Source organism: Terrapene carolina, unplaced genomic scaffold (genome assembly GCF_002925995.2).
Source record: "Terrapene carolina triunguis isolate 2854851 unplaced genomic scaffold, T_m_triunguis-2.0 Scaffold67, whole genome shotgun sequence".
NCBI classification, from domain to species: domain Eukaryota; kingdom Metazoa; phylum Chordata; order Testudines; family Emydidae; genus Terrapene; species Terrapene triunguis.
The window spans coordinates 3,245,058-3,262,848 of record NW_020664418.1 but is presented as its reverse complement, the minus strand read 5'-3'; the positions used below and the strand labels follow the sequence as shown (position 1 = coordinate 3,262,848).

General features: G+C 43.5%; 2 protein-coding genes across 2 annotated transcripts in view; one reads left to right on the top strand and one right to left on the bottom strand.

The window, feature by feature from the left end:
- Positions 1-17,791, top strand: part of IFT140 (intraflagellar transport 140) — a 230,836-nt gene that overhangs the window by 165,665 nt on the left and 47,380 nt on the right. The gene's annotated exons all lie outside the window — the stretch shown is intronic.
- The window catches only part of TMEM204 (transmembrane protein 204), a 34,136-nt gene that overhangs the window by 6,170 nt on the left and 10,175 nt on the right, over positions 1-17,791 (bottom strand). Inside the window, exon 2 of the mRNA XM_024219012.1 lies at positions 11,729-11,884. Within this exon, the coding sequence (XP_024074780.1) occupies positions 11,729-11,884 (156 nt within the window). The remainder of the gene's footprint in view (positions 1-11,728; positions 11,885-17,791) is intronic.

Genomic DNA, 17,791 nt, shown 5'->3' with positions numbered 1-17,791 from the left:
ATTTTGCTATTCAATAAATGCTTTATGCATGTCACTTAGGAGTTTGGAAATGTTCTCATTGTTCTCATCAAACCAATCCTGATGCACCTTTTTTTTTTTTTTTTTTTTTGGCCCCAACATTGATTTAGTTGTGTCAATAATCACTTTTGTCAATAATCACTATCCTAGAAAGCACTGCTCAGTCGCCTAGGATGCTGCCGAACTTTTCCGCTGCCCCAGGGACGGAGCTGAATGGCCACTGATCCCAAGGTCGCCTACGTGCAGGATTGTGGCTACAACTGCCAGTGGTCATTTCCACCTGTCACTTGCTACGCCCCCATCGCCGCAGGACTTGGATTAATGATATAATGTTATTGATGATAAGGTTTGATAAAATTATGTTAATGGGATGAGAGTTGCGAGAAAACCTGTGCAGGAAATTTTTGAGTGAGAAAGCCGTTGCACAGAGGCAGTCCCACTCTCTCTGCCACAGAAGCCAGATTCCAGCGGCACGAAGAATCGTTACGGCTGGGGACTTCCTTAGCTGCAGTGGGTGACCGGGACATCTTCAGTGCTTGGTCATACTCTCCGTACCCCACAGCATGTTGCTGAACCGCCTTTCATGGCTGTTGAATCACAAATTAATTTCCTTTGCCCAGTCTGCCAGAACAGTCTTTGCATGCTAGAGAAAGGCAGTTTCCCTATTTCACCGAGGGTAAAAGACCCTTTGGCTACCCTGCTAGGGTGAACTGAAAGGTACTTACATCAAGTTAATGTAGTCCTGGTTGAAGTGGGACTGTGTTAAGGTGAACTAGGTATCTTTTAGTTTATGCTAGCAGGGTCTACAGAGGGCAGATATACCCAATAGTTTATGGTGTTCTGCAGCTCACACCCCCATAGTCTGCATGGTGGAGCCATGTAGACAAACCTATAGTTAAGATCATTCAAGCGATGTCTTTATTTTAATTTCCAGTCTTCTCTCTCGTTTGGGGTACAAAATGACAATCACTTGATGGCTTTATTCCCCTAAAGATTTTGAGATCCAGCCTGCAGTGGACTTTTTGCATAGTGATCAGCACACTCAGAATGCTGACTTCATCAGAATAACTGTTTCATCTCTAAGTTTATCTATGAAGAAAACCTTGTAAAGACCCCAGCCAGTATTCTTTGTGCACTCAAAACTCCCATTGAAGTTGATGGGAATTGTTTGGTGTGCACAGAATGCCACATGGAACTCTAAAATTGTAATAAACTAGGTTTGCAATACAGATTTTTTTAAAATAGATACTTAATAGCTTTAATCTCCCCTTTTTGTAATACCTTTTTGGATTGCTTTTGATTCTCTGCTGACTTTGGTGTTTGTTAGGTTATTGTTACTTTTGCCTTTAAGGCTTTATTTAAAGGCATTTTTTTGTTAATAATAATTTTTTGTTAATAATAATGGCACACAGGAAGGCTGTCGCAGCCAGAAATTAAAACCACATTGCTTTAGTCCCAGTCTAATGCTTTAACCACAAGCCCCATTTTCCTCTGAATTCAGTGATGTTACTCCTGACATATACTGGTGTGAAGAAGGAAAATCAGGTCCATTATTATTTGTGGAACGCATGCCTCATTTTTTTTAAACTGACCTCTTAGAGGTTGATTTACCTGTCTGTAAAATGGAGATGATAATTCTTTCTTTTTCCCACCCTTTATTTGTCATGTCTATTAAAACCGTAAACTCTTTGGGGGGAGGGACTGTCTCTTAGTATGAGTTTATACAGTTCTAGCTTAATTGGGTTCTCATCTCAGTCAGGGCCAGCTCCAGGCACCAGCTGAGCAAGCGGGTGCTTGGGGCGGCAGATTGTTCGAGGCGCTGTGCTGCCCAATCCTAGGGCGGCACGGCCGCTTTTTTTGTTTGTTTGTTTGTTTGTTTTGTTCCGCTCTGGCTGCCCTGTAGGGGGCGGCGGCGCGGAGAACCAGAGCGCCCTGCAGGGCAGTCCTCTTCCTTCCCTCCCTGCCGACCAGAGCGGAGTCCTCGTGGCAGGTGGCAGGAGGCGGCGCAGCGGGAGGGGCCGCGTGGCAGCGCCCCTGCTGTAGCTCTGGCCGCCCCCTTCTCTCTCTCTCTCTCTCTCCCGCCCGCTCCCTCTCCCTCCCCCCCCCAGCCGGTCCCCCTGCACCGCGCTCCGGCCGCGCCGCAGGTTTGTTTGTTTTTTTGCTTTGCCGTTCTGGCCGCCCCGTTTTTTGTTTTTGTTTTTTTTGCTTGGGGCGGCCAAAAAGCCAGAGCCAGCCCTGATCTCAGTTGGGGCCTGTACACGCTACTGTAATACACATAAGACCTGAAATTATTTTAACTGATGTTTGTAAGCTAGACTAGAATTCAGTTTGTTGGTGTCCCTTTTAAGTAGGAAGAACATTGGGCCTAAACTACTTGATAGTGTGCCTTTATAAGTAAATAAAAAGTACCATTATATATGTTTATAATACTTAAGGCCAGATTCTGTGGGTGGGGGCACGTTGGTTCAGGAAACCCTTTCCCTTCCTTTCATGCCTGCACAGGGCTAACCAGAACCTGCTGCTTATGTTTGCCTAGATGCTCTTGGGCATGAGAAGGCAGGGCCATGGTCTAACCAGTCCAGCAGAAGATTGGTGCTGACACCAGGAAGTATATGCTAGATGCGGCTCCTCAAAGGTTACACCACATGGTTCCTTTAGTAACCCTGGATGCTTCCAGGAACTGCCACTCATGCAATACACCTCCCGTTGCTGTAATGCCCTCTCTTTAATAGGCAGCAGGTTTAAAACAAACAAAAGGAAGTATTTCTTCACACAACGCATAGTCAACCTGTGGAACGCTTTGCCAAAGGATGTTGTGAAGGCCAAGGCAATAGCAGGATTCAAAAAAGAACTAGATAAACTCATGGAGGATATGTCCATCAACGGCTATTAGCTAAGATAGGCAGGGATGGTGTCCCTAGCCTCTGTTTGCCAGAAGCTGGGAATGGGCAACAGGGGATGGATCACTTGATGATTACCTGTTCTGTTCATTCTCTCTGAAGCATCTGGCATTGGCCACTGTCGGAAGACAGGATACTAGGCTAGATGGACCTTTGGTCTGACCCAGTATGGCTGTTCTTATGTTCTCTCTCCTCCTCACATGGCTGTGGCTTCTAAAATTGTGGTAGAACCTTGCATGTTTACAGTACTACACACATTGTAGCAGTAGCTATTTCTCAGCGATTTAAATACTTCATTGTAAGACTGAAAACACTATTCCAAAGGGAATCAAGAAGAAAACACAGTTAACTGTATTGTGCTAAGCTCCTCTAAATATGCTTGCATCTGCAATAGGAAGTAGTGCACCGTGATATATCATCTGTCTCGCCCAATTTATAAATATGAAGGAGGCATTACTGCAATAAATTCCGCTTCTCCTGATGTAGCCATTTGGCTTGATCAACTTCAGGTGAAATTGTAGTTGCTGCTCTACACCAGTCATACAAAAGAAGAAAAAGATCTATCTTGTAAGCTTTTTTCCTTTCTGTACAAAGGATGCATAGATTGAGTTGCCTGTTTTGCCGATATGTCACAAGGTGACATGCTGTACAAGTTAAGGTTCATAAGCTAACCAACAGTTTCACCCAGCAAATGTGTGATAGACTTTGAAATGCTGATTAGAGATCAGGGCCACACAAGACAATGAGTGCCCTGGAAGTATCAGAATTATCCTGGCATCTATCTCCCTTGCTGTTCTGGTGCCTTGTAATAAGTGAATCACTGAGTTGTCTGGCTCGTCTTAATCAGTTTTTCCTTGAATAGATAATGCACAGAGTTGGTGATGATGGGCTTGATACAAAGACCGTTGAAGTCAGTAGTAGTCTTTCCATTGACTTCACTAGGTTTTAGATCTTTGCTTATATGGGCAGCAATAACCTGCCTCTACTGTAACTTTAGATAAAATATATCACAATAAATAATTTTAGTCTGAGTATAGCAGCTGCATAACTTCCAATCATTGCATTGTGTGTAGTGGCTTCTTCAGTATGCCAGTGTATCTATGGTACTGTTATGTCTAATGTGTGGAAATATTGTGTGATTAGCACTTCCAGTTTCCTGACCTAAAATGAGATCCATTGGTACAAACCTGCTGGGGAAAATACCTACAGGTTTACTGGCATTTGTGAGTGCTGCATTCCCCAGACAAACACTTCATCCCGTGCCTTGATCAGTTACACACAGGAAAGTGGCAATAGTCTGTTTACATTGCTTTATGGAACTTCAGAAAGGTAAAGAAATGCCTTAAGCATATTTCCCACTATGTAAACTTACTTCCAAACCCCTATATTATTATATTACCTGTCATTTTTTCTTCTATCTTTGAGATCACTTAGGGCAAGTTAGAATACTAAATGGGTATGCAGCTCTGGGCTAGACCAGCAGTCTTTGTGAGCACCTCTGTTCTATTTTGTGGAGTGATTATTCATCAGGAAAAAAGACTAAGGTTTCCTCACAGTGCTTAAAATAAAACTATTTTGGTTAGCAGGACTGTTTCCCTTCACAGGCCCTTTGCCTGAACCCTGGTTCAGACCAGCAGCCAATCACATGACAGCCTTTTCTCTTCTCGCAGTTTCATGCCAGGTTCTGAATGGGAGGGAGTCTGGAGATGAGGAGCTCAGAAAATGATTCTTACTTGGCAAAGAGCATAAGTGAGTCATAGGAGCTATTGAAGAGTAAAAACTGTCTGGTCAGTACAGTCTGCCACAGGCTAGACAGGAACTGACATTTAAGAGCAGAGAAAGGTGTGATGTAGAAGGAAGAGCAAGGAATATTATTTGAGAGAGATCTTACAGTTCACTGTTTCTAACCTCTGTGAATTAGTTTAGGGTGAGTGAGTTGAGAGAGCTTTAAAATCAAATTTTTATGGTAAGTATTTGACAGGATGAGTTACAGCATCCTCAATCAACAGTAATAATCACCAAGGTAACCAGAAACTGATGTTAGGCTTACAAATGTGGGAGTTCAGCAGCAGAAGTGTGAAGAGAGATCATACTCAGTGAGAGATACTGTGGCGCATACTAGGAGGCTTCATTGTCGCTGTACAGAAGTCAAGACTTCTTTGTACTGTAGTGAATAGTACTATTCCAAAGATTAGATATTTCTTGAAGCAAAGAGCCCCATAGTTTATTGGAGCAGTTTGATCCTGCACACTGCATATCTCTTGTTTGCTTGTTATTACACCAATGAGAATGTGTGCCAGTCAAGATTTGTCTGAAACATCTGGTACACCTCTACCCCGATATAACGCGACCCGATATAACACGAATTCGGATATAACGCAGTAAAGCAGTGCTCGGGGGAGGCGGGGTTGTGCACTCCGGCAGATCAAAGCAAGTTCGATATAACACGGTTTCACCTATAACGCAGTAAGATTTTTTGGCTCCCGAGGACAGCGTTATATCGAGGTAGAGGTGTATGTTTATTCACTAAATCACAGTGCTAAATTCATCATGCTCACCTTGTAGCAGCCTGGCCTTTGGGGAAGGTATTCACCCTTGTGGGAAGGTAGGGTTTTTTGCTGGGGAAGGACCGCTTTGCTTTCCGCTGGGCCTCTACTGGAGCATCATATCTGTGGGAAAGGCTATTCTGTAATCATTTGATGAGGGGTGTTCTAGGATGGGACCGAGAGGACTATCTGGTTATGTGCATACTGTGTGCTTTGCTGCTGGGCAAAATACTGGTGCACCTTAATGCTGAAGTAAAGTGCACCCATTTGTTTAACCGAAAGGCATATTTCTGGAATTTGATGCATTTGGTGTAATAAAGTAACTGGAATAGAACATTGTCATAGTATCAGTGTCTCCTGCTTTGATTAATAATAGCTTTTGCCTTCACTAAGGTATTTATTAGCAGCAGTAAACCTTTGGCAATATTCTAGTCTATTGACCTTTTTTGATGAATATTGTTGAATATTTATTGTTTCGTTCATAACTTCCTTTAGAAGGAATTCTAGGAAAAGCGGGGGCTGGGATTCTGCCTTCCCTTATAGTGGTATGTAGCTTGCGGTTAACACCCTTGTCATCAGTGGAATATGTTGATGCGAAACCAGTGTGAGAACAGAGTCTGACCCAGTATCAGGTTTATTGAAAATGCTCTTTTAATCAGATTTTTTTTTAAAAATAATTGTTTTAATATTGGAACTAAAACTATTCCCACTACTTTAAAATGACTGTAGTATCTTTGCGTTTTTTTAAAAAGATATTTCTTTCATACTGATAAACAGAGGGTCAGAACTGTTTCAGTGTTTCAGTAAAACACCTGACAGGTGTATTGGGGCAGAGATGTAATGAGAAGTGTGAAGGAATAAGGGCATTGAGCATAAGTCACGTTCCATCATTTTTGGTTTTTTTTGTTGGGATTTAAAAAAATTATATACAGTGTTTCATTTAATTCTGTTCCCTAGTCCTCAGAAGTATTGGGTTTATAGGCATCTTGATAGAAGTCTGCTTTAAGGATGGACTTGAAGGAAGCAAGGATGGAAGCAGATATTAGGCTGATTAGAGCCATATAAGTACTTGGATGGGCATGTCACATCAGTCATGGAAGGGTTCCAGGAGTAAGGCATGACACGGATGAAGGCATGGAGATGAGTGGAAGGACAAGAAGTGACCAGTTAGTTGCATGATTGATATCTTCATCTTTGTTCGGTGATGACTGTTCTGTTGTTCTGTACTGCATTAAGATGTATGTAGGTTAATGGTATAGAAGTTAGAAATGGAGAATCCCATTAGCTCATCTATTCTATCTCCCTGCCAATGCACAATCGTCCCTACTCTGTATTGTGGGACTAGAGTGAACAGTATGTCTGCAGGGGTGTCTCCATCGGTTACCACTAAAGGGGTGTCAGCCAAAAGACACAAGGTGTAGACAGTTAGAAATCAAGGCTTGAAATTCAAAGGAAAGGTGTAATAAGGTGTTTGGCTATAAATGGCAAGCCAAGCAGAGAGAGAAGGCTTCTTATTGTCTTCAGTATAGGGGCTGGACATTTATATGGATCTCAAGAATATCCAGAGTGATCGTAATTTAATAAGAAAAAAAATTAAACCTCATGTTTACAGTTTAAGCCAATCTCTTGCTATTGGGGTATGTCTGTGCTGCATTGTAAACCCAGGCTCTGACTCAGATTTAAGCCCAACCCTGCCCTACTGTCCATGCACAAAGCTTTCTGAGTCAGGTCAATAAGCCCTCAAGACTTGGGTCTGTGGACACACCCAGGAGGGTGGGTCTGAGCCTAAGTCCTGCTGTGACTGGGGTCCAAGTCCTGTCACTTTGTGGTGTGGATGCAGCTCAAGCCACAGATGTGAATCAGGAAGTCTGCATTGTGCAGTATGGACACTTTAGCACGGTTGTGTGCCCCGGGTCCAGGAGTTGTAAACCCAAGTTTACAGTGCAGTGTGAATGCATGGAAACATGACTCCGCAAGCATGTGTCCCACAAATCTGGGTTTACAATGCAGTGTAGGCATATACTTGGAGACCAGGATTAAACCTACTGTGGGGAGCAGATTATCCCACACGTGCCAATTGTGGGGTTCTTGCATCGTCCTCTGAAGCAGCTGATACTAGTAACTGTGAGAGAAAGGATGCTTGGTTAGATAGACGTTGGGTTTGATCTAATATAGCAGTTCTTGTGTTCCTAGTAGGTTAAACTTCTATAGATTCCCCTTTGCCCCCTATCATTTTAGTACTTGAAGGAGTTCCCATTAGGATTGTTACTCTGTGAGCTTTTTTTATCCACCCTTATATTCAGCATGTTGCAGCTGTAACAGTTTCTTGGAAAAAACTTCTAGAGAGAAATTTCTGAGGGTTGACACAAAATTCCACACACAAAACTCGTTCCATTTTCACCACATAACTTTTCCAAAGCAAACAGCTTTCTTTCCTGTGAACTGCGAGTTATGAGGTTTTGGAGCTGTGTGAATCCTAGTACAGCCACTGGAGTACTGCTTCCTCTCTCGTTTCCTTCCTCCCTGCTTCCTAGGGCTTTATTTTCTGTCAGAGGGTCATCCTTTTGAATGACTGTCAAATGCTCATGCAGGTGGCAGAAATAAAAAAGAAACAGGGCTGGGATCCGTCGTGAGTGCTGGTGAGGTGCATGTTGATCAGAGATGGTTGTGTTGTCAAGGCAGAAGTTGTGATTGGGGGCCTATAGAGTATGACAACATTTGAAACTCACAGTTTTCTGTAATAAAAATGACTTCTCAGATCACAATAATAATAGGAAACCATAGCATAGTGCACATGCTATGTTGCTAGGATGGTATTCAGGGTGAAAACAACCAACACTGGTGATCACCAACAGATTGAAGACTATTGTTAAAAAAAAATTAATAAAAGTAATAAATCTGCCAGTGATCACTAGTGGTCTGTGGAGCCCTTGCTGGTGCACTGCAGGAGGAAAGATTGTGAAAGATCTTTTAATCCATCTTGTGGCTTGTGTCTGAACCCTCTCCAGTTTATCGACATTCTTCTTGAATTGTGGGCCCCAGAACTGGACAGAGTGTTGCAGCAGTATTCCAGCACCAGGGCCAAATGCAGAGGTAAAATAATCTCTCTACTCTTTGAGATTCCCCTGTTTATGCATCCAAGGATTGTATTGGCCATTTTGGCCACAGCGCCTCACTGAGAGCTCATGTTCAGCTGATTATCCACCACAATTCCCAAATCTTTGTCAGATCATTGCTTCCCAGGGTAGCGTCCCCATTGTGTAGGTATGGTCTACATTCTTTGTTCCTAGATGTATACATTTATATTTAGCTGTGTTAAAACACACATTGTTTGCTTGAGCCCAGCTTAGCAAGTGATCCAGATCACACGAGGACAAGTCACTGATACCTTCATTATTTACCACTCCCCAAATTTTTGTGTCATCTGCAAACTTTATCAGTGATGATTTTGTTTTCTTCCAGGTCATTAATAGAAAGATTAAATCGCATAAGGGCCAAGAACAGATCCCTGCAGGATCCCACTAGAAACACACCCATTCAATGATGATTCCCCATTTACAATTACATTTTGAGACCTATCAGTTAGCTATTTTTTAAACCATTTAATGTGCACCATGCTAATTTTAAATCTTTCTAATTTTGTAATCAAAATGTCATGCTGAACCAAGACAAATGTCATATTAGAAATGAAGGGGGCAGAATTCCACAGTGTGAATGAAACTCCACAATCCTCATTTGACTATGTTTTGTGTAGAAAGTTCTTATAAATACATGTTTCATATCCACTGTTCTCTTCTTAGGCGTCTGCCCTTCTTGGACTTGCTAGTTTACGCTGAAACCTTCTGGGAGGTTCTTGCTCTGGAACATAGGATTGGCTACAAACTATTGCCTGTAGTTTCCCAGTGGAAAAGATCCCGTCTCCCATCAGAAAACAAACAAAACACTCCTGATGTCTTAGATCTAGCAGTGTATTTTGTCCAATCAGCTGAACTTTTGGTCCCACTCACACTATGAATGTGTACATTGGTATAAAAAAAAATAGAAATAACACGTTGGTCATGAAGTTTAATGTTGTGTACTCTGGGCTTAATCCAGGAGACTTGGCAGGTGAGATTTTTGTGGTCAACTTGAGTTTCTTGATAGTGGAAGGAATACATTATGTGCCAGGGGTACAAAGGAGGAAACGACCTCCTCAGATACCACACTCCTAATGCCTCATCCCAGGATCGAGATTAACATGGATAGTCAGACTGACTTCCTTTCATTCCCAGCCATCCCTCATCATCCTTGAGAAAGAGTGAGAGCTACCGGTAGAAAGTTGATCGTTGGATGGGGTAGTGGAAGTTTACATCTCTCTCCTTCTTTATCTAAATGTGTTCATGTGAGAATATATCAACTGTATGGCCTGGAGAGAATTATTTTAAACATAAAACTTCATGAAGCGAATAAGATTTTAAATGGGTCTCCTGTAACTCATTGCAAGACTGAGAGAAAACATCCAGGTAACAATGAAGGTTCATCTAGTGGAGAGCAATATATCTGACAGCTGACCTTGCTCCCCTTTCTATCTTCCTATGAGACTCATTGCATCACCTCTGCAAACAGGAGCCGTAGCCGATGGTCTTTCTTTGTAACAGTGTCACTAGCTGCCAGATTCCCTCTTTTCACACCTTTGAGTATAGACAGTTGAGTCCAGGAGTTCATTTGTTTTTTCTTTCACTGTTCTCATTAGCGTTTTGTTAATCATTCTGACTCTGGCTTTCCTCCCTTTTCCCCTCCCAGCACTGGGGATTTCAAGGTTCAGCTTGCATAACAGGTAATAGCAGGCATTTCCTTCTCCTGTGTCGGGATATCCTGGCGCCCTTCAGTCTCTCTCTGACTGTATTTAAAACAGACTCCAGCACAGGGGGAAAAAAAAAAAAAGCCCAGTCTAAAATTAGCAGCCTTGATAGAAGAAAGGCACATGGCTGTCCACTGGACTGTTTGTCAATGAAACAACAAATCTAAACAGAGCCAGAATGCATTTCCTGTCTGTGGAAAACAGGCATGCTGAGCTTCGGAGAGGAGGAGAGAGAGGGAGAGAAAGGCAGACCTCACACCAAAGGGAAGAAAGAACTGGACAAAAGGCATCCAAAGGTAAAAGCAGTGTGCTGTGCTGCTGACCTCACAAGAAGAGGCTGTGTGCAGATCTTGCTCTGCTAAGGCTTTTGGATCCTGGCAGTGTTGCACCAGTGCATGGGGTCCCACTGGACTCAGAAACTGAGTGTATTACAGCTTAAACTAATATGTCTCTTTGTGTATCATACAGTCCCTTTTCCCTATTGGGCCTTTGAATCCCAGTAGTCTTGAACGGGTGTCTCAGCTATCCTTCACCAGTGGCACTGCAAAGGCATTGCTGTGAGATTTAAACTGAAGTAAAGAATCGGGCTCTGACCTTAACATGCATTAATATTACATCACCATGTTTTTTTTCCATTTAATTATACATTTTGGACCCAATCCTGCAAGCCCTCTGTGTATGGAACTCCTATTCAATGACTGTTCTTTGCATGGATGTCTTGACTGACTTGTGTAGTAAAGGAAGGCATTAATGCAAAATGTTTATGATTTGATGCCCGTGGTTTCACTGTGGAGTAGAGATGAAACCATTTCCTCCTTTCCCCACTGGATTCTGTATACAGTTATTATCCATGAGAATTACTATGGGAATTTCATTTATAACTGTCAGTGTTTCCATCGTGTTTCATTCTGCAGTTTGTAGTTTTATTTACTAGTCATTCCCACTCATTGCAATCTAGCAGATCTCCCTGGACTAAAATTCAGTCAAGTAAAGGCATATAATCACACTGCAGTATGACTGCAGAAATTCATTCTGTCCTATCTTTACTCTTCTCTATAGTCCCTCTGGTATTTTTAGTCCTATTAAATCTTGAGGTTTGGCTTCCACTGTGTTTCCTTGTGTTTTGCCTTCTTTACTAATGAGAGCTACACAGTGGCTTGTTTTCTTGGTTGACTGAGGACTTATTCAGATCTATTCCAGAAATAATCTCCTGTTTGTGTTCTGCAGAAGCTCGTAAATCAATGAGCTAATATTAAGAGAGCGCTATTGAGGGATAGAAAACATCCGACGAGATCTACTTTGGAATTCAAATCCTATTGCTGTTCTGTTTATTCTAAAAAAATGTGTAAAGCAGAATACTCTGCCTGTCCTGATCTAGATAGAATTTACCAGGTCCTTCTCCATGTGCAAAAAGAGGTACTTACTGGCAAGTTGGAACACAGCAGCTATGGCTTCCTCCCACCACTGGACATCCTGTGAAATAACAGGCAGTTCCACTAGGCCCAAGACGAAAATGAGCTGACCAGCAGTCAAGGCGACGGTAGCGATTAGGTTACAGGCCCGCATCATGTCAAACTGCACTGTGGGGGACACACAAAGACCGAGTAAGAGCATCATCTTAAAATAAAATCTTGGGGGTTGAAAAGCAATACCCCACCGAGAAGCCATGGCAGAGTTGCCAGACCCTGAAAGATTGCTTCAGAAGCTGCATATCTACTAATTTTATCCCAATTTATAACAAACTCTTACTCTGATCTACATTCATGATTAGGCTATCTAAGAACAGGTTGCCTTTCAGTTACACAGAAATCTGTCATAATCTGTTCAGTGCAGATAGCCTTGTTTTCAGGGATAGCCTTCCAAAAAAGAATAAACATTTGTCCTTCTGGTTGCTTTATCCATAATTATAAGCACAAACTCTTTGGGGCAGGGACCATCTTTTTGTTCTGTGTTTGTACAGCACCTAGCACAACGTCTGTAATACAAATAATAATAACTCCCAAGGCAAACCTACTGCTTTGAACTCATTGTCTTTCTCCCAGTATAATAATGTTGCATTTGAGACCAACTGATGAGCTAAAGCCTGCATCTCCCTTGTTTAAGTGGGAGCTACAGGTAGGGTATTATGGGAGAGATTCTCAACTACTAAAATTTGTTCCCTGTCCTGGTCTGTCAGAGCCCAGATTTGTTAATTTACCAGGCACATTGCAAAACTCCTCTTTTTCTGGATGTTTGAGTAGGGAATCAGTTGAGGGTAAAAGGGCAGTTATTTGTGGGGTTGTTGCAGTTTTCTTGGGGCTGGTTCACACTAACCCCCCACTTCGAACTAAGATACGCAACTTCAGCTACGTGAATAACGTAGCTGAAGTCGAAGTATCTTAGTTCGAACTTACCACGGGTCCACACGCGGCAGGCAGGCTCCCCCGTCGACTCCGCGTACTCCTCTCGCGGAGCAGGAGTACCGGCGTCGACGGCGAGCACTTCCGGGATCGATTTATCGCGTCTAGACAAGACGTGATAAATCGATCCCAGAAGTTCGATTGCTTACCGCCGGACCCGGAGGTAAGTATAGACGTACCCTTGTAATACACTGTACACATGTTGTGTCCAGTCATTGATATGTGTATACAGTTATATCTATAGTTGTACTGTGCAGTATTGTAATATTTACATATTACAACACACAGCACAAATATAGAATTAATCATGGAAATAAATATTTGGAGGCCAGGACAGGTACTTAATAGAAATGAACACATTTCCTAGCTGGTTACTGAATAGACTGTATTCATTGCAAAGTTTACTACTTTTAGTCAGGTTGATGGTGTTTTTCTTCTTCTTTTCCTATTAACATGATGGATGTCCTGTTTTCATCTTTTTCCTTCCTTTCTAGCTAACGGTGGGCTTTATAAATGTCATTGTGCCAACACAACATCCCTTGCCTAATATGCCACTGCTACTCTGAAGTAGGAAGGGCTTGCCATGTAAATGGCCACACTTTGGAAAGGAAAATGTTTACACTGGCAATGAATGCAAATCTTCACCAGAATTGTCAAAGGTGACATAGTTGATTATGGATGGACAGTGTGGGTGCATGAGATACTAGGATCTGAGATTTCCTATGTGATGAAAATGTCATGGAAGGGTTAATTCTCAGCTATTGTTACACCCTGTCACATTTTCCCAGGCTTTTTTGGTAACAAGATTCCATGATTTTGCAGTGGCTTGTTCCCAGGTCTCACCATTTATTTATTGGGTTCTGACAAGTATATGTGATGTTTGGTGCCAATACTCTATATTACTATGGAATGAAACTAGGAAATTTGTTGAGAACTAACAATACTTAGTGGAGTCCATTCAAACATGAACTTCTGTGAAAGGCATAAGTTGTGTTTAAAAAAACAGGTGCATACCAAAATATATTAAGAAATATAGTGAAACCCTTAAATGAATGCCCAAGAAGGGAATAAACCTGTCAAAAGACATAAAGGTAACCTGCACAGTGAAAAAGTGAGTTTGTGCCTCTCTTTGTTTATTAATACCATATAAAGAAGACACAAAAGAGTTTAACCCACAAATGGGGTAGTTTTTTGGGTTGTGTAAGGTTTTTTTCCTACTAGTTTGTTTTTATTAGAAAGGGAGATCTTGTCCACAGGTGCCAGCTTCCTCCTTGCCCTGGGGGTGCTCAACCCCCACTCTGGCCCAGGTCCCACCCACACTCCACCCCTTCCCCCAAACCCCTACCTCACTCTGCCTCTTCCCGCCCCCCTTCACCCTCACCCTGCCTCTTCTCCACTGTGACATTGCACTCCATATGTTTTATGGAAATATGCTTGTAAGTGTGAATATGATGTAACTGGAATATGCTTTATGCAAAAGGTCTCTTGTAAGGTATCATTACAAAGCTTATAATCTACTGAGTGTGTTCATCCTATTTGTATGCATGTATCGTTCTTGTATCTGAAGCTAGAAATATGAAATATAACTCTGAGGTCCTATTGTAATTATGCAAAGTGTGGGCCATTAATGGTGGTTTGGAAGCTTGATGGCTCCCATTGACTAGAACAATTGGTTGTAAACGGTCTGTTTACTTGCAAACCTTCCTGGGTGCATGCAGGCCAGCCCAGGAATAATGAAGGCTGGGGTCTCACAGGACATGGGACAATGTCACCTGGTAATGAAATCCATCTTAAATCTGGTACTTTTCCATTTAGAAGGAGGGGTGGGGTCCCAGAAAGACAAAAGATTCCCGCTTTGTGCCAAAGCTATAAAAGGGGGTGGAACAGAACAAAGGGGCTGCCAGTCATGAGAAATCCCCTAGTTACCACCTGAGCTGGAACTAACAAGAACTGTACCAGAGGAAAGGATTGGGTCCAGACTAGGTAGGAGTCTAGTCTGTGAAAGAAGCTTATTGGAACATCTCTGAGGGTGAGATTTTGCCTGTAACCAATTTCTTAATGTATTAGGCTTAGACTTGTGTGTTTTGTTTTATTTTGCTTGGTAACTTACTTTGTTCTGCCTGTTATTACTTGAAACTACTTAAATCCTACTTTTTATACTTAATAAAATCACTTTTGTTTATTATTTAACCCAGAGTAAGTGATTAATACCTGGGGGAGCAAACAGCTGTGCATATCTCTTTATCAGTCTTATAGAGGGTGGACAATTTATGAGTTTACCCTGTATAAGCTTTACACTGAGTAAAACTAATTTATTTGGCGTTTGGATCCTATTGGGAACTGGGTGTCTGGGTGCTGGAGATAGACCTGCTGAGTAGTTTTTGGTTAAAGTCTGCAGCTGCGGAGGCGTGGACCAGACCTGGGTGTGTGTTGCAGTAGGCTAGCATGTCTGGCTCAACAAGGCAGGGTTCTGGAGTCCCAAGCTGGCAGGGAAAATGGGCTCAGAGGTAATTCCAGCACGTCAGGTGACAGTCCCAAGGGGGTCTGTGTGACCAAACCTGTCACATCCACCTCTTCCTGCCCAGTTCTGCCCTCTACCCTGAGCACGCCCCAGCAAGGGAGGTATGTGGATCCCACCCAGGGCCGGCACCAGCGAAGGAAGCAGGTGCCTGGGGCGGCCAAGGGAAAGGGGCAGCAGTGCATCCATTCTCAGTGACTCCTGCACGCAACAGAACAGCTGATCGCTGTGGGCAGGAGGCACTGGGAGGGAGTGGGAGGAGTTGATCAGCGGGGCTGCTGGCGGGTAGGAGACGCTGCGAGGGGAGGTGATCGGCGGGGCTGCTGGCGGGTAGGAGACGTTGCGAGGGGAGGTGGAGGAGCTGGCTGCTGGTGGGTGCAAAGCGCCCACTAATTTTTTTCCAGCCCTGGAGCACCCATGGAGTTGGCATCTATGATCTCGTCTATCTTGTTTTTCCTGGAAGAATCCATGGATTGGAAAACTAATAGCACAAGTACTAAGGAAGTGAAAGCCAAGCGATTGAGAAGGAAAGGGGATTTTAGTCAGAATATTTAAAATTTTGTTTTTGTTTGATTATTTATCAACATCTATTTAACCCAAATGCCTTACATCTTTGCTAGAGATTCAGCACCCTGCAACTTCAGTCATAGTCTGAGAAAGCTCCCAGCCAGTTCCCTGATCCTCCAAGAAGACTTCCAGCAAAATAAGGAAGACAAGACTTAATATTTTTCGTATTTGTAAGACAAATAAAAAATAAGCTTTTTTAAAAAAAATATAAAAAGCCATTTAGGTCTTCTTTTGAGTTATAAAAATGCATGAACCCAATTTTTCCCATGTAGGTCACCTTTAACTCCCTGTACAGTAAGTAATATACAATTGATTGCTGACATGTTAGCGTTAGATGTTAAGAGCCATACACTGCCAGCCTTACTCACGCTGGATAACCTTACATCTTGGAGTACCATTGAAATGAGCCAGTTCAGTAAGAGGTTAGCAGGATATGGCCCTAAACACATATAGTTTTGGTTTTCCTGATTAATCCATTTCTGAAAGCAGAGGAACTTACTTCTGAAAGTAAGGACCAGTCATAGAGTAAATTTTATGGTAAGACTCAGTGCTAATTTTGAAAGTGCAATTCCTTAGTAGTGGGAGCACTAAGCAGTCTCCCCACAGTGAACATGAAGTGTCATGAAGTGCTTTGGGACACAAACCATCATCAGGCACCTGCTAGGCTTTACAAACATCAGTAAAACTTGATGAATGTTGAAAGTGTCATACCTACATCATAAGTGTAGACTATGGCTTTCTGAGAAATAGCCTTTTATAATATTATAAAGGCCTTTAGCTTGTCTGATGAGTTTGTAATAACTGAATCTAGAAACAGCCAATTCACAACCATTATTATTAAAGTCCTTTGTCTAACTATACCACTGAACCCAGAGGGTACTTAGGTCACATGTAATAAATGCTGCTGGCTTGTCCTTGGAATGTGTACTAACCACGATCTGAGAAATACCAGATTGCTATATTTTGTAAACTCCTATTGCACATCCCTGGTATTTGTAATGCCATGAGTAAGGCTATGATTTAGTCATGGATATATTTTATAAAAGTCATGGACAGGTCACAGGCAGTAAACAAAAATTCATGGCCCATGATCTGTCCATGACTTATACTATAAATACCCCTGATTAAATCTTGGGGGCGGAGGGGGAGAGGTACTGCTGTGGGGGGGCCAGGGGCAGCTGAGCAGCGGCTGCTCTGGCCATCCTGGGACCGCTGCCGGGGGCTGCCCACCCACCGCTCATCTGGCTACTCCCGGGACCACTGCTCAGGCAGTCCCTGGGGCCAGCCACACCTGCCGCTGCAGCAGTCCCAGGGCCAGCTGCACAGGGCTGCCTGAGCAGTGGCCGGTGCGGCTGGCCCCAGGGCCGCTCCAGAAGCGGCTGGTGTGACTGGCTGCAGGGCTGCCTGAGCGGCTGGTTGCAGAGCCGCTCCAACAGTGGCTGGTGTGGCTGTCCCTGGGGCCACCTGAGCAGCTGGCTGTGGAGCCAGCTGCTTGCGCAGCCCTGGGGTCAGCCACACTGGCTGCTGCAGAAGTCACAGAGGTCACGGAAAGTCACCGACCTCCATGACAAACACAGAGCCCTATCCATGAGGATCGAAACACCACAACTTTGTCTTAATGAACTCTGTCATTCATGACTTATTTATATTTGCTGTTACTAGGCTCATAGTTTTATGTCTATTGTAAGTTCTTTTGGCTTCACCCAGGGCTGTCCCTAGACATTTTGGTGCCCTATGCAGCCCCCCCATGGGGGGGGGGCTGGCCCCAAGTCTCCGGGGGGGGGAGAAGGAGCAGGCTTGGAAGGCGGGGGAAAACCGCCCCCCAGTACGAGCTGGCAGAGCGGAGCGGGTTGGGGCCGAGTCGCTCCACTTCCTGCCACCCGGTGATTGCAGGGTGGGCCCGACCCCGCACTCACAGGGTGGCGGGAATTGGAGTGACCCAGACCCAGCCCGCTCCGCTCTGCTCCCCTGGCTCCCAGCTTTGGGACTTGGGGAGCAGAGGG